Source organism: Phragmites australis, chromosome 4 (assembly GCF_958298935.1).
Source record: "Phragmites australis chromosome 4, lpPhrAust1.1, whole genome shotgun sequence".
NCBI lineage: Eukaryota > Viridiplantae > Streptophyta > Magnoliopsida > Poales > Poaceae > Phragmites > Phragmites australis.
In genome coordinates, this window is record NC_084924.1 from 30,267,795 (window position 1) to 30,288,215 (window position 20,421).

Here is a 20,421-nt window from a genome sequence, read left to right on the forward strand (position 1 = left end):
GGGGCCCAGGGAGACCGGCTGCTCCGGGATGAGCGGCACCGGCCTACCGCCTGCCGCCCGGCCGGGCCCCGCTATCGAAGTGCTCGCCTCGTGGGGTCCCCGCAAGGATCCTCTGCGGTCACTGCAGGAGGCCGTAGAGTCGGGCCTTTTTTTGTTTTGGAGCACTGTTTTTACAGGGTGAGGTGAACTTCGCGTCCCAAAGGCCAACCGATTGGTTCCTTCGCAAACTAGCGTGCTACTCTAACACTACGCGCGGCTAGTAAAATTTTTTGTACAAGCTTCAATTGCCTTCATCAGTGACGATAAGAAAAATGAAGAGAGTACTGTGTGTCCCTACTAAGAATTTGGCAGCCGTTGAACAACTGCGAAGCTTTTTGGGACAACTAGATATCTACAAGTTTTATATGGCCGTAAATAAGACATAACCATACCCTATTGTTTCATGACATTCTTTGGTTGAAAACTGCAAGATATGATTTGGCTGTATGGTGTAACTGCATCATTCAACTTTGGTCTAATGACCAAATCAACCTAAAAATATAGTGAACAATTCTGCATGTACACTTCTCAATACCTACTTTTGCTATGTATAAATTCGGTTCAATTAATTTTATGTCAAGATTCAATAATAACAAGTGTGAATACTCAATAATTACAAGAATGAGAACATTAGCTTAGAAGGAAAAGGAAAAAAGACAACACTATTATTTACAGTAACTTTTTATGCTTCTTGCGACACAATAATATCTCTAGTGAAATATCACTATTTATTGCATATACACTTCTCAATATCTGCTCTTGCTATGTATAATTTTTGTTCAATACTCAATAATAACAGATATGAGAACATTAACTTAGAAGGAGAAAGAAAAAAGACAACACTATTATTACAGTAACTTTTTATGTATCTTGGACACATTTTCCAAAATTCTAAAGATTTGTATTGAACTCCATAAATAACATCTCATGAAATTTCTTTCCATAAAATTTCATGATGATTTTGTGTTAAAATATTAGAATTGCATTGTTTTTCATAAATGTTACCAACGATGGCATGGAGAGGAATCAATATTTTCCATTTAATAGGGGTAAATATGTCATAACATTATCTTTTTCTTCCAATTCGATTTTATATGTGTGCAAATTTTCCATGAATGGGGTAGTAAAAATAAATTCAAATGGAGGGAACACATCTTCCACAGGGGACCTATCTACAGCAATATATTATATGTATGTAGTGTTCTATACACAATCTATATATTTATGCTAGGTAACATTTATCTTTCTCCATAACCGTGGCGTTAAAAACCAGTAGCAGGATAACGAGAATGTTAGGATTACGCAAGTGAAAATTCACAATGTGTTTGTTGCAGCATTAGCATGAAATAACGTAAACACACACAGTACAAGTATAAAGTGAGAATATGAGGCTTTTTTTTTCTTTTCTATTTGCTCATGGTCCTGCCCTGTCAACCAGGAAGCAACAAGGAACGATGCACGTTGTGCGGTGTGGCCCTAGCAAAGAAGAGATGCCCCCAGCCCAGAGCAGAGCCAGCCATTCAAAGCTGCCACCCGCTCTCCTCTGCTACGAGAGAGAGAGAGAGAGCGCGAGCAGAACCCGCGCAGAAAAGTAGCTACCTCTCCTCCCCCACAGCGCGCTCGCGAGATCCCCAACTCCGCCGCAGATTTCTCGCCGGAGCGACCCCCATTGCGGCGCGGGGGTAGCGATTCCACGGCCTGGCTGCTGCGGAGATTCGGTTCGAGCCCGGTTGGCGGGGAGGAGGCCGTCCGAGCCGCCGCCAAAGCGCGCGCGCGCGTTACGAGGGTTAGTTACTTGTTGGTATCAATCGATTTTCTTTTCCTCCGCTGATCTCTGTGTTCCTTTTGTTGAGTTTGATGTACTGCTTGCTGGATCTTTTCGCGCGGTTTGTTGGTAGTATTAGAATTCTTCCCTTCGTGCAGTAGTATTCTCCAAGTATCGTAGTATCGATTCATTTCAGCTGGACTCTGTCCAATCCATTGTTGGGTTCGAATCTGCGGGGAGAAGATTGATGCGCGGGCTTGCATTTCCATGGAGCAGTTGGGTGGTTACTGGTTAGTGCTGGAACTCTGAAAATAAAATGGGATGCCGTGTGGAGTCCAAATTAGTGGAGTGATACAGCTAGAGTTGAATTGTTTTTACTCTTAATAGGGCCATGCAGAGGCTAGAATACTTGCATCCGGGGGCTAGTATGAGTAAGTTTAACCCTGCATTTTTTTAAAGTTTTGTTTGGTCTAAGATACGATCTTATCGCTGGGTCTAAGTTAATAATCGTACTGGCCTCATTTCACTTAGTACATCACAGAGAGTTTCTTGTTAAAAAGTGAGCTCCAAGTGGATGCCAAATCAACGGGCTAAGCAACCACAAAGTTTTAATTACGTGGTATGCACTTCTGCTTTAGTGTAATTTACTGCTATTTCTTTCAAGACAAAGGTCCTTATAACTGAAGCTGCCACAGTATATGATTTAGTCCACACTTTACCTTTAATCCACCCCGGTAATTGCGGAGTTTGTTATTGATTTAGTATTTTGTTTGACTTTCTATATGTGGAGTAAATGAGGTAGGAATGGGAAGCTGTCTTGTGAGAAAATTCTTATCTTCTGTGTCAATAGATGCTGTTCTCCTGCTTTCAGTCACCTCTCTAGCTCTGTACCAAGTACTATTTGCCTAACAAACAATGGTGGGCCACTCCAACTGTAAAGCAGAAATGCTTTTCTTATTCACTGATAAAGTTGCATTCTTGCCGTCTCTAACTGTCCTTTATGTGGATTTCAAGAAAGTGATGCGAAGAGTGGTTGGTTCCACTTTGGTCTTAATTTCATCCATAGTACTCATATTTGCTCTTAAGGGTTATGCAAACAATACGGCAGGTTTACGGATGGATGCTGCATTATTTTTCCAACGACCTGCAGGCTGCAATCATTTGTGCTCCAAGTATTTGCTGCAAGATAATAAACTTTTTTTCATTTCCTGTGAGTGGCTAGTCTTTCTTTCTATTTTATTCCCTTTTTTCTGGTGCCTATTGTAAAGAAGACTTGTGGATATTATTGGGTTTTTTTTTTCATGAGAATTTTCCTTTTGTTTCTTTGATAGTTTGCTATCTCCAAGATAAGCGCATCTGACGTTTATCATTTTCTGCACGCAAGCTGTATGTGCTAAAACAATTAGGTCATATTTTATTGCTCATCCAGCCTGTGCCCACCTTTACCTTCATGGATTCCCTTGTGAAAGTTTCGCTCTTTGCTCATTATTCTTTTCCTTTTTGGCATGATTTTGAGCAAAAAGAAATCATGAAATGACAAATGTTTATCCAAATGACATGTATATACAGAATATATTGTGAATTTCACAATAACAAACGTGTTTTGTGGACCATGATTTCAGGGTAATTTATAGATGACGAAGGCAACGACTCTTTATGGGGGCAAGACTCAGAGTGAGGCCCTACGGCCAGGGCCATTGCGTCCAGCAAATATCATCAGAAGCAAATTTCCTACCTACAAGAATGGTTCAAACGGTATAGTGATCAAGCTGGCTGATGACCCAGCAATGCCACCTCTCAAGGAGATTGTTGCAAAGGAGACTGCAGATCTACTTGATCGTCGCCAGCGTCTCTCTGTCCGTGAACTCGCCATGAAGTTTGAGAAGGGTCTCCACACTGCCACTTTGTTGACAAATGAGGTTCAGACCTTTACATTTCCGTGCATTATGTGCCATTTTTTTTAAAAACAATATATATCAGAAATTCATAATACCACTTTCCATACCTCTATGATTTACAATATGTAATTATGCTTTGGCTAATGTGTTCTGTGATGAATTTAGTTTACCAATAACTGTAAGCTTGACCCAAAATGGAACACCTAACGTTTTCCTTAACTTGCACAAATTGTCAGGTTAAATGGAGACAAGTAGCTTTGCTGGAGCGAGATATCCTTCTGAAGAATCTAAAGAGCGTATTAGAGTCTCTGAGAGGGCGGGTGACAGGCAAAACTAAGGATGAAATCGAGGAGTCCATATCTATGGTTGGTTTATTCATATCCTGTTCATAAAGCATTTCTTTTCGGTTCATCTTTCCTCTTGACATGTATTTACATTTAATAGCATATCTCTTAAAAGATTATACTCCACATGCCTAGTTTAATCTGTAAGTTTGTTTCTTATATTCTCTTGCATTAAATTCGTCAAACAATTTCCAGCTACCTGCCGAGGTGGTACTCCTTTTTAACGTTGACATTTGATTGGAATAATACTGTTGTGTAGGTGGAGATTCTTGCAGTTCAGCTCTCCAAAAGGGAAGCCGAGCTGCTTCAACAAAAAGAGGAGGTCACAAAATTAGCAAAATCATTAAAGCAGGTGTGTTCCAATTTGTCTGTATTACTTATCTAAATGTCGAGGGTTAATATATTCAGGAATCAAAATCTGTTTACTTGAAAAATGCCCAAGTTCTTAGCATCATGAACCATTCATCTTGTATTGTTCATAATTCCCCGCCAATTTGTATGCTTTATCAATGAACCATTCATCTTGTATTGTTCATAATTCCCCGCCAATTTGTATGCTTTATCAATGAACCATTCATCTTGTATTGTTCATAATTCCCCGCCAATTTGTATGCTTTATCAATTATCATTTCGTAGTTGTGGTATTCTAGGTAAACCTTGCTCAACATGTGAGATGTCTGAAAATCTATCTTTGAGAAAATAAGTCACATATTACAATTCATATGTCCGTTTGAATTGCCATGGAAACATAGCAGAAAGATTATATATTCAGTTGAGGAACACAACCACTAGGGTGGATACCGAGCTAGCTCGGCCCGGCTCGGCTCGGCTCGTATGAGAACCGAGGTAAAAGACAGGCTTAACTTGGCTCGGTCCAGCTCGCAAGCCAGACGATGCACAGCTTGTATTTCTGCATGACTTAATCTGAAACAAAGTAGCATTAAAAACTCAACAATAGGTCAAACATGAACTAAAAACTTAACAAAATAGTTGACAATAGCTCAAACATGACTAGATGCAAAATGGACGTTGATGGCTCCAGGCAGCGTGATGTCGAGGGCTCCAGACGGCATGATGTCAAGGGCTCATGAGGCGGAGTGTAAAGTGTTGGAGCTTGGAGGCGATGGCGGAGCCTCCCCAAGACCCGATGCAAAGTGGGCGTGTGGTCGCGTACTTGCATGGAGTAGGCATGCCTAGCTCACTAGGTTCGTGAGCTGGCTCATTAACAAAACGAGCTAAAATGTTGGCTCGGTTCGTTACAAAATACAACGAGCCGCTCCGAGCCGATCCAGCTCACAAGCTTCGAGCTTTTCGTCCACCCCTAACAACCACTAATTATAGGAAATTAGGACTTACGATAATCAATGTTTTAGTGGGAAGAACATACAACCATCTTGCTCTATTAGAGCAAGATTAATTTTACCTTACAGTTGAATTTGTGACAATGTTTTCCTCGAGGGAACTTTTTTTCTTTCTTTTTCTCGAATACGCAGGAGAGCTACGCATCTTTGTATTTAGAAGATAAGAACTCGAAGCGAGTTTTACACAACGACCGTAGTGCGGTCAAGGTACAGAAGATCCTATTATGAGCTTATACAGGAAATCGTATAACAAACAAACCACCTAAGCATCAAGAACAACTATAAGACCGAGCCAATACTGTGTAGCCACTCAAAGAGGATGGAAAGCTTCTTAGCTCCGACGGTGCACCAGATGGTAATGTCATCCCAGATTCTAGACATTAGGGAGTCAGTACTGATGTGTTTTTTGTTAAAAATTATGTCATTACACGAAAGCCAAATGCGCTAGCATGTTAGGAGAACTAGTGAATCCAATTCTTTCCGGTAGTTTGCTGCTGTTCGCCCTCGCAAGTCAATCCACCAGAGCAAGATCGAGGAGTCAACAGAAGGAGCTCGGATGCCTAGTACCCGCCACCAGAGTTCATGCGCCAAATTGCAGTGCACGAATAGGTGATCAGTGGACTCAAGTAGCTGAGAGCAATGGGCGCAAGAGTCGTCAAGCTACAGGCCATGTCTTCGCCTCCTGACCGCAGTCTAGAGCCGATAATGGAGCATGAACCATCCAAAGAACTAAACTTTTGACGGCACCCAAGTGTTCCAAATCAATTTTGCACCACCAAAACAGACTGCACCTTGGAACATGAGTTGATAAGCCGATTTGGATGAGTACACCATAGATGAAGTACACCTCCAAATCACACGATCCTCCTCATTGCTCAAATTCACATATTCCAGTTGTGACCACAGGCGCAGGTATTGAGCAAGTGCAGCCACAGAAAGAGGGCCGGTGATATCCTGAACCCAGCTTCGATTGCTCAGACCCACCTTGACTGTTCTACTCCTTGAGCATGAAGGCACGCATTTGAAGAGGTCTGGAGCTATTGATCGAATAGAATGGCCTGTGATGCAGGCATCAACCCAGAACAGTGTTGAGTCGCCATTACTGACCTCACAAATGGTTGAGGCATTGAAAAGTGCAGCAACCTATCGCTCATGTTGAATCGGGAGAATGGCCCAAGGTTTTGAGTGGTTACAACGCTGTCACCATAGCCACCTTAGGCGCAATGCCAGGCCAACTAGCCGTAGGTCCTGGATTCCTAGTCCTTCGAACGCAATTGGTCTGCACACCCTGGGCCATGCTAAGGCGCTACAACCGTCGGACACCTCTTTGTCGCTGTCGCTAACAGCACCGTTTTGACCAATGTAGCGCGGCCTGGCATTGAGATTAGTTTGGCCTGCCAAACCTAGAGTTTGACAGCTACCCTATCCACAATTGGTTACAGGTGGCTTTTGCGAAGACGACTGATAGTGAGAGGGACACCAAGGTACTATATGGGAAAGAAGGATACAAAACAAGGTAGATTTTTGCTGATAGTCGTGAGGTCTTCGTCAGCACAACAAATAGGAACGATTGCACACTTAGACAGATTAGTCCGGAACCCAGACGCCTCCCCGTAGAAATGAAGAATGGAAAGGTGGGCTTAGATGTCCTGTGATGTTGGCGAAAAGATGATTGCATCGTCGACGTAGAGAGAACACCGATGCTGAATTGAATCGTGCCCCATGGAGTCAAGAATGCCTGCATCACCTGCTTTGGTTAGGAGCCTAGAAAGGATATCCATCGTCAAGACAAACATGAAGGGTGAGAGCGAGTCTTCTTGGCGCAACCCCCTGCGATGGCTGATAGAAGGCCTAGGAATGGAGTTGAGTAGTATTCGGGTTGAAGAGGAGGCAAGGATGGCCCCAATCCATCCGCACCGGTGGGGGCCAAAACCCCAGGCTCGAAGAACTTCCAAGAGTAAAGCCCAATGCACGGAGTCGAAAGCCTTAGCAAAGTCCAATTTGAAGAGGATCTTAGGCCTCTTCAGCTTCTTTAGGAGCCTCGCGGTGGAATGGGCTGACTTAAAGTTATCATGGATAGAACGACCTTCGATGAAAGCGCTTTGGCTGCAGGTGATTAGGGAGCTCAGCCGGGATGCAAGCCTCAAAGCCATGGCCTTGGTAAACAACTTGCCAATGTTGTGTATGAGACTAATTAGGTGGTAGTCCGCCGCCGAAGAAGCCTGCTCCCCCTTCGGTAGCAGTGTGACCAAAGAGCTGTTCAAGCAATGCAGACCCCTCCGGTCTCCACTGCCAAACGCGCAAAAGCTGAGAGAGATATCGACCTTGATGATTGGCCAAGCGCACGATAGAATTCGACCGTGAAACCGTCGGAACCCGGTGACTTATTAAGAGGGAGGCTCCGAATTGCGCCTTAAATTTCCTTCTCGCTGAATGGGGTTTCCAGGGATTGCAAGTCAAGCGGTGAGATTTCGAGCCCGAGCAGATCAATGGAAGTTGCTCTAGGAGGTGCAACGCTGAGGATGGAGTTGAAGTGGTTATACATCGTCTCCTCCATTGCTGAGTGTGAGGACCGAACCAGTTGAGGTGACTGGGAGGTGATGGTGTTCTTCCTTGCACGAGATTTGGCGAACGAGTGAAAAAGCCTGGAGTTGGCATCACCCTCTCAAATCCAGCCTAGTCTGGAACGACATCGCGTAATGGTTCATTCAAGGGAGGCAAGGCCAAGGCATTGGAACTTGAGATGCTTTCTTATCTCGGACTCGGCAAGAGATAGGCTCCTGCCCTCCTGGGCGGCATCCAGACGACCGACAACTTCCCTCGTAATTAGCAACTTCTCCTTAATGTTTCCAATGTGTAAGCTGCTCCAACGCTTCCTCAAGGGACATGATTCTCGTAGATAAAGGAACTATGCACCACTTTATGCAATGGATATTCATTGATATTGACGATCTCTCTCAAGAATTAAATCTTGTTGTAATGGCAGCCCTTCGTTTCATCTGATTTTCTAAAATTGAAAAATGGCAAAGGAGGAATCATACAGTTAGTTATGTGAGTGTAACCTATGAATTCTCTCAAGTAGGATTGAATTTCTTGCTTCATTTTGAAACATTGCCATTTAATACTAGTATCTCGCTGTTAAAAAGCATGCCCAAGGTCCTACTGGTTCCTCTTCCATGTTGGTTTTCATTTTTGAGGGTTTGGTCCTTTTTAATCTTGCTTGTAGGCTTCTGAAGATGCAAAGAGAATTGTTGAAGAAGAAAGAGCTAATGCTCATACAGAGATAGAAAGTGCTAGGAATGCCGTGCAAAGAGTTCAACAAGCAGTTCAGGAGCACGAAAAGATGTCCCAAAGTACTGGGAAGCAAGTATGCAGACGAACTTAAAAGTTTTTCATGTTCATTACATTTCAAGTGAAGTTTAGATATACTTGCTCATACATCTTGTCTTATTTTACCAGCCTATTATTCCTAGCCAACTGATTTATCTACATAAATTTGTATGATCAGTTCTGAAGACCTGCTTATCTCTTTGGACCCATACATACTTCATTATATAATTTTAACTACATGAAAGCTTATTTCATGCACATCTGTGCAGTTTGGGATAACCTGGAAGATACTTCCCAGAATTTCCCCTTAGTATGACGATACTATTAGCTGTATTTAACTTAGTAGACGCCTTTTGTTTTTGTTGTTACTGTTCTTAGTTCAATAGTTAAATCTATAGTGCCCTGCTATTCTTCGCAACTTCCAGATGCATACTCCCTTTTTATATACATGAATACATCCAGAGGTTTAAACATTTCAAACTTATAAATCATCTAGTTTTACTTCCATTTTCAACTATCAATGTATATGTGATATCTATTTGCTGTTTGGAAGGACATGGAGGAACTAAAGAAAGAGGTTAGAGAGGCCCGGAGAATCAAAATGTTGCATTACCCCAGCAAGGTTCGATTGATTGTACCTACTGTACAATTCAGTATATCAATTGGAGTATGTATACTCTCTTTATTATACAATCACATGATACAGTGAGTGTTTCTGTAGGCAATGGATCTGGAAAATGAAATACAAATTTTACGTAAGACATTTGCTGAGAAGTCCACGGATTGTGTTAATCTTTTGAAAGAGGTATCTTTTACTGTTACAAATGCTGGTTTTGATTATGTCTGCATGTATTTTTTACATGGCTACCTTTGAGGTATCTGCATATTTAAGGTTGAAACTTGAAAAGTGAAATCATTCAACATTTTGTCATGTGTATTGTGTAGTGTATCGAAAGTTAATACATACAAATAATACAAGCATGTGTGTTAGGCAACATATTATTTGGAAGCATGATGCATATTTCAGGGACAATTTTATGCCAATTTTATGGTGCTACTTTGATCAGTCATGAAAAGCAAACTGTGTGTGCCTAAATAGTGTTGTCTTTTTTCGATAATGGAAGCTTTATTGACCCTTATCGTTACATCAAGAGGATACAACCATATAAGAGTTTGCCTTTAGCCTCTGCATTGTTAAGATGCACACAACTGTTATGAATAGCACTTGTATTCATCATAGGGGCTCTAGGCCCAAATATATACATCTACAGGTGGGGGCAAATATGCAGAAAACCCCTTATACAATGGGGAAAATACAAATACACATATACATCTAACACCCCCCCACAAACTCAGGGTGGATCAAGAACACTGAGTTTGGAGAGATAAAACCTGTGCTGAGCTCTCGTCTGTGCCTTCGTGAAGAAATCTGCCAACTGAAGCTCTGAAGGCACATACCGAAGAGCAATCACATCATCCTGTACCTGTGCTCGTGTATAAGAAGCATCAACACCAATATGCTTAGTAAGCTCATGCTTCACCGGATCACGAGCAATACTGATAGCACCTGTACTGTCAGACAAAAGAGGAGTCGGTGTAGTAACAGAAACACCAAAATCCTCAAGCAACCACCGTAGCCAAGTAACCTCTGCTGTCACAAGAGCCATAGCTCGCAACTCAGCCTCTGCACTCGAACGAGAAACGGCTGTCTGCTTCTTAGCCTTCCAAGCAATGAGGGAACCATCAAGAAAAACACAATAGGCAGAAAGAGAACGACGATCAGAGGAATCACTAGCCCAAGTGGCATCTGAATAGGCCTGAAGGTGTAAAGAGCTGGAGCGCGGAAAGAACAGACGATGAGAGATAGTCCCACGAAGATAACGCAGAACCCAAAGAAGATGACTATAGTGGAGCTGAGTGGGAGCGGAAACAAACTGACTGAGGATATGTACAGAGTACGAAATGTCAGGACGAGTAACACCAAGATACACAAGACTCCCTACAATGTGACGATAGCGTGTGGGATCAGAAAGAGGTTCACCATCGGTGGCACGAAGATGAACATTTAGCTCCATTGGAGTCTCAATAGTACGCTGGTAAGTGAGAGAAGCACGATCAAGGAGTTCCTGAATGTACTTTTCTTGGGACAGATAGAAGCCCTCAGGCGTGGAAAAAACCTCAATTCCAAGGAAGTAACGAAGAGGACCTAGATCAGACATGAGAAACTGCTCACTGAGGCGTGCCTTCACAAAGGCAATGTACTGAGAATCATCTCCAGTAATGATCATATCATCAACATAAAGAAGGAGAAGTGTCCGACCACGAGACGAAGTGTGGACAAAAAGCGCCGGATCATGAGCACTGGCAGAAAAACCAGCAGCACTAACGACAGAAGTAAAGCGCTGAAACCAAGCATGAGGAGCTTGCTTAAGCCCATAAAGAGAGCGACGAAGGCGACAAACCATACCCTCAGGGACGGAATATCCAGGTGGAGGCTGCATATACACCTCCTCACGCAGCTCACCATTAAGGAAGACATTCTTGACATCAAGCTGAGAGATGGACCACGCACGAACAGAGGCCACAGCAAGAAGAGTGCGAACAGTGGTCATGTGAGCCACAGGAGCAAAGGTCTCATCATAGTCACGACCATGCTCCTGCTGAAAACCACGCGCCACAAGGCGAGCCTTGTAACGCTCAAGAGAACCATCAGATCAGGTCTTAACCTTGTAAACCCACTTGCACGTGATAGGACGAACATGTGCAGGAAGGGAAACAAGATCCCACGTGTCAGTGTGCTCAAGAGCAGCAATCTCCTCTGCCATCGCATGCTGCCATTCCTGATGATGAATAGCATCGCGGTAAGAGGTCGGCTCGGAAAGAACAGTGCCAGCAACAAAACGGTCTGGTGGTCGAATCGATCGACAATCACGAAGGGCATAGTGGTGAGACTCAGAAGAAGAATCCTCTGCAGAAGATGACTCACCAGAAGAAGACACATCAGACAAAGATGCATTAGGAGAAGGTGGCACATCAGAGGAAGGCATAACAGAGGATGGATCTGCAACACATCGGTCACGTGTGTAGAACTGTGTCACATGCGGCTTATGATCATAGATGGTACCAACTGGAGCCTGAGAAGAAGGCTCCAAAGACGACACCACAGAAGGGTCAGAAAAAGAGGGCACCAAGCGTGAGGACGGAGCAGTGACAATAGGAGTATCAGAAAAAGTTAGGAAAGAAAGTGGCTCAACTACAGATGCATGAGAAGCATCTGAAGAAGGACGAGGATAGAAAGGACGAGACTCATCAAAGGTAACATCCCGAGAGATCCTAATCCGACGTCCAATAGGATCCCAACAACGATACCCCTTATGTTCAGCACTATATCCCAGAAAGACACACTCAACAGACTGAGCGGTTAGCTTGGTGCGCTCTCGAGGTGCAAGGAGCACATAGCACACACAGCTAAAAAGACGAAGGCTGGAGTAGTCAGGCGTCTTCCCACAAAGACGCTCATATGGAATCCCACCATGAAGAGCTGATGAAGGCTGGATGTTAGTCAAATAAGTGGCAGTAGAGACAGCATCAGCCCAAAAATGAGGTGGAACTGAAGAGGCAATCATAAGAGCACGAGCAGTCTCAAGAAGATGACGATGCTTGCGCTCAGCAACACCGTTCTGAGCATGAGCACCAGGACAAGAGAATTGGGTAAGAGTGCCCTGCTCCGAAAGAAACTGGTGAAGGGCTCCAGAAAGGTACTCCCCAGCAGAGTCAGCACGAAAAATCTTAATGGCAGTGTCAAACTGAGTACGAACCATGGTGGCAAATGTCTTATAGATCGATAAAGCCTCACTACGATGTGTCATGAAATAAATCCATGTGTGGCGAGAAAAATCATCTATAAAAAGTATATAGTACCGATGGCCCCCTTTCGAAACGAAGGGAGCTGGACCCCATACATCAGAATGAACAAGATCAAAAGGACACTTCGACACTGACTCACTAGAATGATAGGGAAGCTGAATCTGCTTACCTAGCCTACATCCTTGACACTGATCCAACGATACATCACCAGAGACGGATCCCAAAAGACCACGACGAACTAATGTAGACAGACGCGAACCACAAAGATGGCCCAAACGATGATGCCACTGAGCAAAGGACGATGAAGATGAAACAGCAGAAGCAGAGCCCACGAGACTGGCAGAGGCAGCGGAAGGAAGACGAAGCCAGTCAAGCTCCCAAAGGCGCTGAGAATCACGTCGACGAGGGCCAGTACCAACCAGGAGACCCGTGCTGCGATCCTGAACACAACAAGAGTCAGAGTCGAGAATGACACGACAACCATGATCAGTGAGCTGGCCAGCTGAGATAAGCTGCATGGTCAGTTTGGGAACATAAGAAACAGCAGGGACATGAAAAGAGTCAGACAAAAGAGTGCCTCGTTCTGCAACAGAAAGGGGTGATCCATCTGCGGTATGAACAGTGATAGGGATAGATGGAGTACTAATGGAAGAAAGATTGGTACGTTCATGAGTCATATGAAAAGATGCACCAGAATCAAGAATCCATGGAAAAGTACCTGGAGCGGAAGTGGAAAGTGGTCCTTCAGTGGAAGACTGAGAAGCAGCAGCAGCAGGATTTGACGGTGCAGAGGCCGGAGTAACAGAACCAGCAGCTCCAGGAGGTGCAGAGGTAGCAAGGCGACGAAGCAACATGAGGATCTCCTGTGTCTCAGAACCAGTAGAACCCCTCTGAGAACCTCCAGTACCAGGACTACTAGCACTACTGCCACCTTGTGAAGTACGACCACCACGACGACCCTGAGCCTTCTTCTTCCTGTAACAATAATCCTCCACATGTCCATCCTTATCACAATACTTGCAATGAAGACCGCCACTCCCTCCAGCCCTAGAAGAGGGCGCCACTGAAGAAGGCGCCGCAGGCGGAGTAGGGAAACGAACAGCCAAGGCAGAAGGAGACTGTAGCAGGCCTGCAGTACGAAGACGCGTCTCTTCATTACGAATAGTAGCAAGAGCATCCATTAGAGACACACAAGGCTGACGAGCAAGTAGCTGAGCACGAAGCGGCTCAAACTCAGCACGAAGACGGGTCAAGAAGTCATATGTGCGCCGTACCAACAAAGCATTCTTCTGACCCCTGCAGGACAAGTGGCAACTGACAACTGAGGACTAAGAGAATCAAGCTGACGCCACATAGCAGACATCTGTGCATAGAACTCCTCAACTGTGGCATCACCCTGCTGTAACAGCTGCTCCTTGCGTAAAGCATCAATATACAATGACTGACCAGATGGCTCATAAAGATCACGAAGAGAAGTCCACATCTGATGTGAAAAATCAAAGTAAACAATGTCTGCAGCAAGACGCTCTTCCATACTGGCAACAAGAATAGAGGCAGCACGAGCATCCTCATCCAACCAAGTCCTGTATGCAACAAAATCTGTATCATAAGCTGACAAATTATCATCATAAGAGGCAAGCAGCCGCGCCTTATCATCCTCTGAAGCATTCTCGGGAATTACTGGCTGAATAGGGCATACAGGCTTGGGTGGACATGGCAGATCACCAGTAAGAAAATCCCAAAGACGAAGACCCTTCATGTGCCACGTCATCCGTGGCAACCAGTCACGATAATTAGTGCCATTGAAAAGCACCGGACATCGCGGAACCTGGAGACCACCTGACGAAGGAGCTGAGGACGACATCCTGAAGCAAAACACCTGTCGACGGCAAGAGCGCAAGTGAAAAGCGGCGGGCGACGGCAACAGTTTTTTTTTTACACTACCTTTCCAGAGCCAAGCAAGATAAGCTGGCGAAGGCTATAGCAGCAGAGAGCTACGTACAACCAAAACAGGAGAGAGGTAGGTCCTTTTTTTTTTCTTTTTTTGTTTTGCTCACGGTGCTTCCCTTTTCTGGGTGCTCACGGCTCTGTTGAACAGAGCAAAGCAGAGGCACGGAGAGAGGCACCGAGAGAGAGAGCGGAGTAGAGGCACGGCGCGGTCCCGACGGCAGGGGAGGCGGGTCTCCGGCGCGATCCCGACGGCGGTGGAGGTGGCTTCCGGCGTCCTAGCGGCGAAGGGCGAGGCCCTGGCGGCGGACCCCGAAGTTCGACGGAGCCCGACGCGGTGGGTCCCAACGGGGGCGAGGCGAGGTCGGCGGCGGGGGACCACGTCGGCGGGGCGATGTCCAGCAGCGGCGCGAATCCGGCGGCGGCGAGACTGTGGAGTCTGGCGGCGGCGCGAATGCGGTAGCGGCGGGACGGGGCGAGGCGAGGTCGGCGGCGGGACAGTTGAGTCCGGCGGCGGCGGGACGGACAGCAACGGGAATCCGGCGGCGGCGGGACTCCAAGATCCAGCAGCGACGCGAATCCGGCGGCGGCGGGACAGTTGAGTCCGGCGGCAGCGCAAATTCGGTGGCAACAGGACGGACTTCGACGGCGACGGCTCGGCGAGCGGATCCGGCGGAACAGTAACAGATCCCTCTGTTCAGAATGAAGAACAGACGGTGATGGTGGTGGGCACGCAAGTGCAACGTGCGGTGGGAAAAAATCGGCCAGGGAGAGAGATTAAACCCTAACCCTAGTTTTTGGCTCTAATACCATGTTATGAATAGCACTTGTATTCATCATAGGGGCTCTAGGCCCAAATATATACATGTACAGGTGGGGGCAAATATGCAGAAAACCCCTTATACAATGGGGAAAATACAAATACACATATACATCTAACAACAACCACCTCGGTTAATTAAGGGAAAACTAAGCACAAAACTGCAAACACAACGGACAAACTACCTCGCTAAACTAGACCTAGAGTATCGCATCACCTAACCAACTACCTAGCTAACTAGGCCAGAGATAGTCAACAACACCGCATAATAGACCAAGGTCAGATCCAAGCTAGCTGCCACCTGAAAATGCTAGGAAGAAACTCCCAGACAACACCTCTAAGGATGGCACGACGCCAATAGCACCGTTGTCACCCATCCGGAAAACCAGAACTGGATTTTCACCCGGAGAACCTCTTGGAGAATGTAGGAAAACGCCACAGCACCATCTCCAAGGAGGGAACGACACCAGAGGGCATCGCTAGCGTCGGCATCGATAGAAAGATGATTAGGGCTTTAGCTCGGTGCTCCCGTACCCAACCAAGACAAAGGGCGCCAAAATGCGGGAGAAGTTAAAGTGGCCCATGGAGGCCTGAAAAGCATGCCACTCCACTGGAACTACACCTCAACCGCCAACAGCTGCTTGCAGCAAAATACCAGTCAGAGCAAACCGCGGCTGAGTGGATCTGGCCAACTACCGTGAAGATCTCGTGAAACTCCTTTGCGAAAGTTCGAAGGAGTCAGCCACCTACGCATGCCGTCATGCGGATCCTGGAGATGGCGAGTAGATCCGGCCACCACAAAGAGGGAGGTGACGGCCCACAAGACGGTGACACACCGCTGGCCTACACGAAATAGCAGCACAATTGGAAGGTAGAAGTGGCGAAGAGGGCTTGCGCCATGAAGGCGACAGTGGGGCGACATCAGACGTGCGCACGCTCGACCTCGTCGATGCAGACGCACACCGCCTTGGGCTGGATGCCAGTGTGGTCGCTGAATAGGAACTCGAGCACTAGCCACAACAACAAGCACCTGACCTCCACTACCTCGCTGAGCAGCTCCTGGAGCTCAAACTTGTCCACCCCCGCGACCCCAACACCACCACCGCCCACGCAGCGTGCGAAGACGACACGCAGGAAGGGGCCACACGCACTGATATGCGGGACAGGCGCTCTGGGTAAAACCAAGCGCGCGATAGTGAGAAGACTCTATCTGGACGGCGCGACGCTCTCAATCTAGATGTGCACAATGATGAACGCTAGGCTATCGCCACCCACGGAGACAGGCCGCGCCACATGGGATCCCTCAAATCTGTGTCGCCGACACGCGGATCCCGGCCGGATGAGTAGATCCGGCCTCCAAAAAAGAGGATATGGCTGCCACTGAAGCGTTGGAGCAAATCAATGCCGCGTCGCCGCCATCCGAACTAGTACAAGAAAAGGAAGGAAGGAAGGAAAAAGGAAAAGAGCCGCAACGGAAGCCGCAGGCCACCGCCGCCACCATGGCCGGTTGGCAATGGCGGCGGCGGCTAGAAGAAAGATCTATCTGTCTCTCCCTGTGCCAATGGAAGAAGATTGTGAGAGCTGTCTAGGAGAAGGAAGAATTACGGCCGAGTAGAAACGCATTTACCACGAGACCGTTCGGTCTTGCTGTGCGTGCTCTCCAGTTTTTTACATGCATTGGAGCATTACACATTGACCTAAACAGTGTTGTCTTGAGACCAAGCTGGTTTTGCTGTTATTTCTGTTGGGCTAGCAGCCTCAATCTCTTTTATTTTCTACATCAGAAATATTTTCCAGTAGGTAGAGATCTTTTGCAGGGTAGAATATAAATCTGTCATTATATTACTGATTTCAAAGTATGTTTTTGGCAGTTGGAATTGCACAAAAGACTAAAAGAAAATGGCCCCCCTTTGTTTGATTTGGAGGGTCTCCAATGCTTAGGATCAATGTTACGCATAGTTTCTCTGAGTGGTATTTCTATGGCTCTGTCAAATATTTCAATCCAGTGGTTCCGCATACACCCAAACGGAAGCAACAAAGAGATCATTTCAGGTGGAGTCATGCTGAACTCGTAGCTGTATTTCCTTTTTCTTTTTGCCGTCTTATGTTTCCATACATGCAACAGTTGTGATATTCACATTAAATTCAGACTGCCAGTGCTTTTGACATCTTTTCTTACTGAGCTTCTTTAGGTGCCACGAGACCGGTATATGCTCTAGAGCCACATGATGTTGGACGCTCTGTGCAAGCTGAGATCAATATCGACGGTGAAATTGCAGTAGCGAAGACAGCTGGGCCAGTAGATCCTGGTTTGTTTTACTGGACGCATGTCAGGAAAAATTAACTGCAATGCTTGGTTTTTGTGTGACTAACATAAGTGTGATATTCTTAGCAGATGCTGGATTGGTGGATTACGTGGAGACACTCATAAGGAAACCTGAAACTGAGTTCAATGTATGATTACGCTATCCTGTGCCACTCGGGCATTTCTTTTGCACAATATATACTTTGCACGAGTTGCTATTTTTAGAAGTCATTTATTCTGATTTACAAAATAAATGGTCTGAATTGGCATGGCCAGTATATCGTCTCAAAGTTTTCTAGTCTACACATGCATTGCTCTTGAATATGTCGTCATTCACTGCTCTTAACTTGAATGAGATTGCTGGTCACTAAGTCATATGTGAATTCCCCGTCAATGCATAAAATTCAGATTCTTCAACTGTTATTCGTTAAATGCCACCCTTTTTTATCTCATGACAGGTTGTTGTGCTTCAATTGAATGGAATTGATCAGCCAAAAGAGTCGGTTTATGTTCTCAATGTCGGAAGATTGCGGATGAGGCTTACAAAAGGGAAGTCGGTGGTTGCCAAGGAATTCTATTCCTCATCAATGCAGGTATGGTACAAAGAATGAGTAAAATCATATCTTCTCTTTCATGGTTAGTGATTGCAAAGGGATTGTGTTACTTATTGATGCATCTATTCTGGGAAAAAACAACATGTCTGCCTGCGAGGTTTGTTGCAAAGGTTTTCAGCAATTTAACAGGTCGTTGGGTTGGCTGAAACATATATAGTAGTCACGGTTCACTACACATTTTGCTTCCTTATAAGCATCAGATGGCATTGGTGTATTGGGCTTGTTCAATACAAGTACCACACCAAGCTGAGACCAGGCTGTGCTATGCGATAAAATGCTGCTGATATTCTCGCTAATGCCTGCCCTTACAGCCTTGCGTATTCGAGCTGAATTCGCTCGCTCAGTGGCAGTGCTCCAAAGAGGAGTCGTGCCGGTGACAAATATAAATGGCTCCAGGATGGAGTCAGCCAATTTATGGCTTACAATGAAGGCCGGGTAGTGGCAAATAATTAGACCACTTTTTTATAAAAAAAAAATGCCTGCCCTTACAGCCTTGCTGTTTCTGTTTCAGTTATGTGGTGTTAGAGGTGGCGGCGAAGCCGCCTCGCAGGCGATGTTCTGGCGACCCAGAAATGACCTCAGCTTGGTGCTGGCCTTCGAGACAGCCAGAGAGCGCAACACAGCGATCATGCTTGCTCGGCGATTCGCTATAGACTGCAATGTATGTGCCCTCAACACAAAGTGACCGCCCAGCACTATGCCATGCTCTCGGTCTCATACCGCTGCGACATTTTGGTGAAATGGTTGCAGATCATCCTTGCTGGGCCAGGCGACAAGACTCCCTGGTGAAGAAAGACGGGCACCGGTGCTCTGCCGATCCGACGGCGTCCATCGATCCGCGACTCCGTGCCGTGATGTACATTTGCGTGCACGGTGTGTTTGCATCTGTTAATTCCTCTAATTTCTCTTCTTCAGTTGGGTCTGTTATGTTCCTCCTTTTGTGGTAGCAGGTTTCTGAAAGGCGACGCCGCGCGCACCGTTTTAACCGCCTCGGCGCCGTCTTTCTTTCTCACCGTGCTGTGTGTTGTTCAGTCGCGAGCGTTGTAATCTGTTGCTAGGAGCCATGAAAGTAATCTAAGCTTGATCTAATTGTAGCATTGAGTTTGCAGCAATGACAGGTGATACGAACGGGAAACCCAAAAAAAAAAATCCCACTCACACCCCAGTTGCAAGTTGTAATACCAGCGAACGCGAAAGAAACTATATGAGTTGTTCTTCCGCAAAAGAAATTATATGAGTTGCAAGTTGTAACACCAATCTGATGTAAGACCTGTGATGAGCTGTAAACGTTTGTAGTGAAAATGATTCTATATGTGAGAAATGGTGATATCTTATGAGGGAGTGAATTAGGATACTTACAAATTTAAAATAAATTAGCTTTAGGATACTTAGAAATTTAAAATAAATTGACTTTAAAAACTTCATAAGATAAATTTATATTAATTTCTATTTAAATGTGCTCTAATTTTATCTAATGTGTCCACTTTATCCTAAGAGAATTGCAACATATTTTAGCAAAGTAAATTACAAATATGTAAATACGAAAATGTAAATAAAGTAGAAAGATAAACTCGGCACAAGGTATTTATATTTTGTGGTATCGATGATATGAATGTCACCCTTAATTCACGTTGAACTCTACAAAGGATATGTTCCCAGTTGTTAAATCTCTTCCGGTCACAGCTCTTAAGCTATCAAGTCACCCATATAAGGTCTCAAGCACAATGAGCCACTAAGCTACCCAGGCAAAATTTCACCATTAGCCTCTCTTTCGGTTATTTGTCGTCATGATGACTTCAGAGCTTGAGCCACCAAGGTAAGGGTCTCTGCGTCTTTGTACATGTGTCTTGCAGCCCACACCAAGTCGGAGGGTAAATAAGCTTAAGCCACTAAGGCCCAAGATATCGGTGAGTCACCAAGACTCTAAGATGCCGACATACCACTCGACACAAGTTAGGATCACTCTTTGATCTATTTTTCAAGCTGCAACACTTAGTTACAACTCACTCTAGGACTATAAGCACTAAACACTCTCTAATCTTGTGCTTAATTATCTTGGATGATCACTTTAAGCACTTCGGTGGCTTAAATGTCTTCTCAAGTGTATATGAGCTTCCTCTAGACTCCAGCA

General features: G+C 45.4%; 1 protein-coding gene across 2 annotated transcripts; it reads left to right on the plus strand.

Annotated features, from left to right (window-relative positions):
- Positions 1 to 1,578: 1,578 nt before the first annotated feature.
- On the plus strand, positions 1,579 to 19,387 carry LOC133916056 (stomatal closure-related actin-binding protein 1-like). 2 transcript variants are annotated; one of them, XM_062359543.1, is made up of 13 exons: positions 1,579 to 1,825; positions 3,427 to 3,723; positions 3,939 to 4,067; positions 4,306 to 4,398; positions 8,634 to 8,774; positions 9,291 to 9,359; positions 9,459 to 9,542; positions 17,243 to 17,423; positions 17,564 to 17,680; positions 17,767 to 17,825; positions 18,135 to 18,269; positions 18,802 to 18,951; positions 19,041 to 19,387. In XM_062359543.1, exons 2-13 carry the CDS (start codon positions 3,439 to 3,441, stop codon positions 19,077 to 19,079), a joined length of 1,482 nt encoding a protein of 493 aa, XP_062215527.1. In that variant the 5' UTR covers positions 1,579 to 1,825; positions 3,427 to 3,438; the 3' UTR covers positions 19,080 to 19,387. The 2 variants fall into 2 exon arrangements, with proteins under 2 accessions (XP_062215527.1, XP_062215528.1); XM_062359544.1 differs by lacking the exon at positions 1,579 to 1,825 and adding an exon at positions 2,878 to 3,014.
- Positions 19,388 to 20,421: the final 1,034 nt, after the last annotated feature.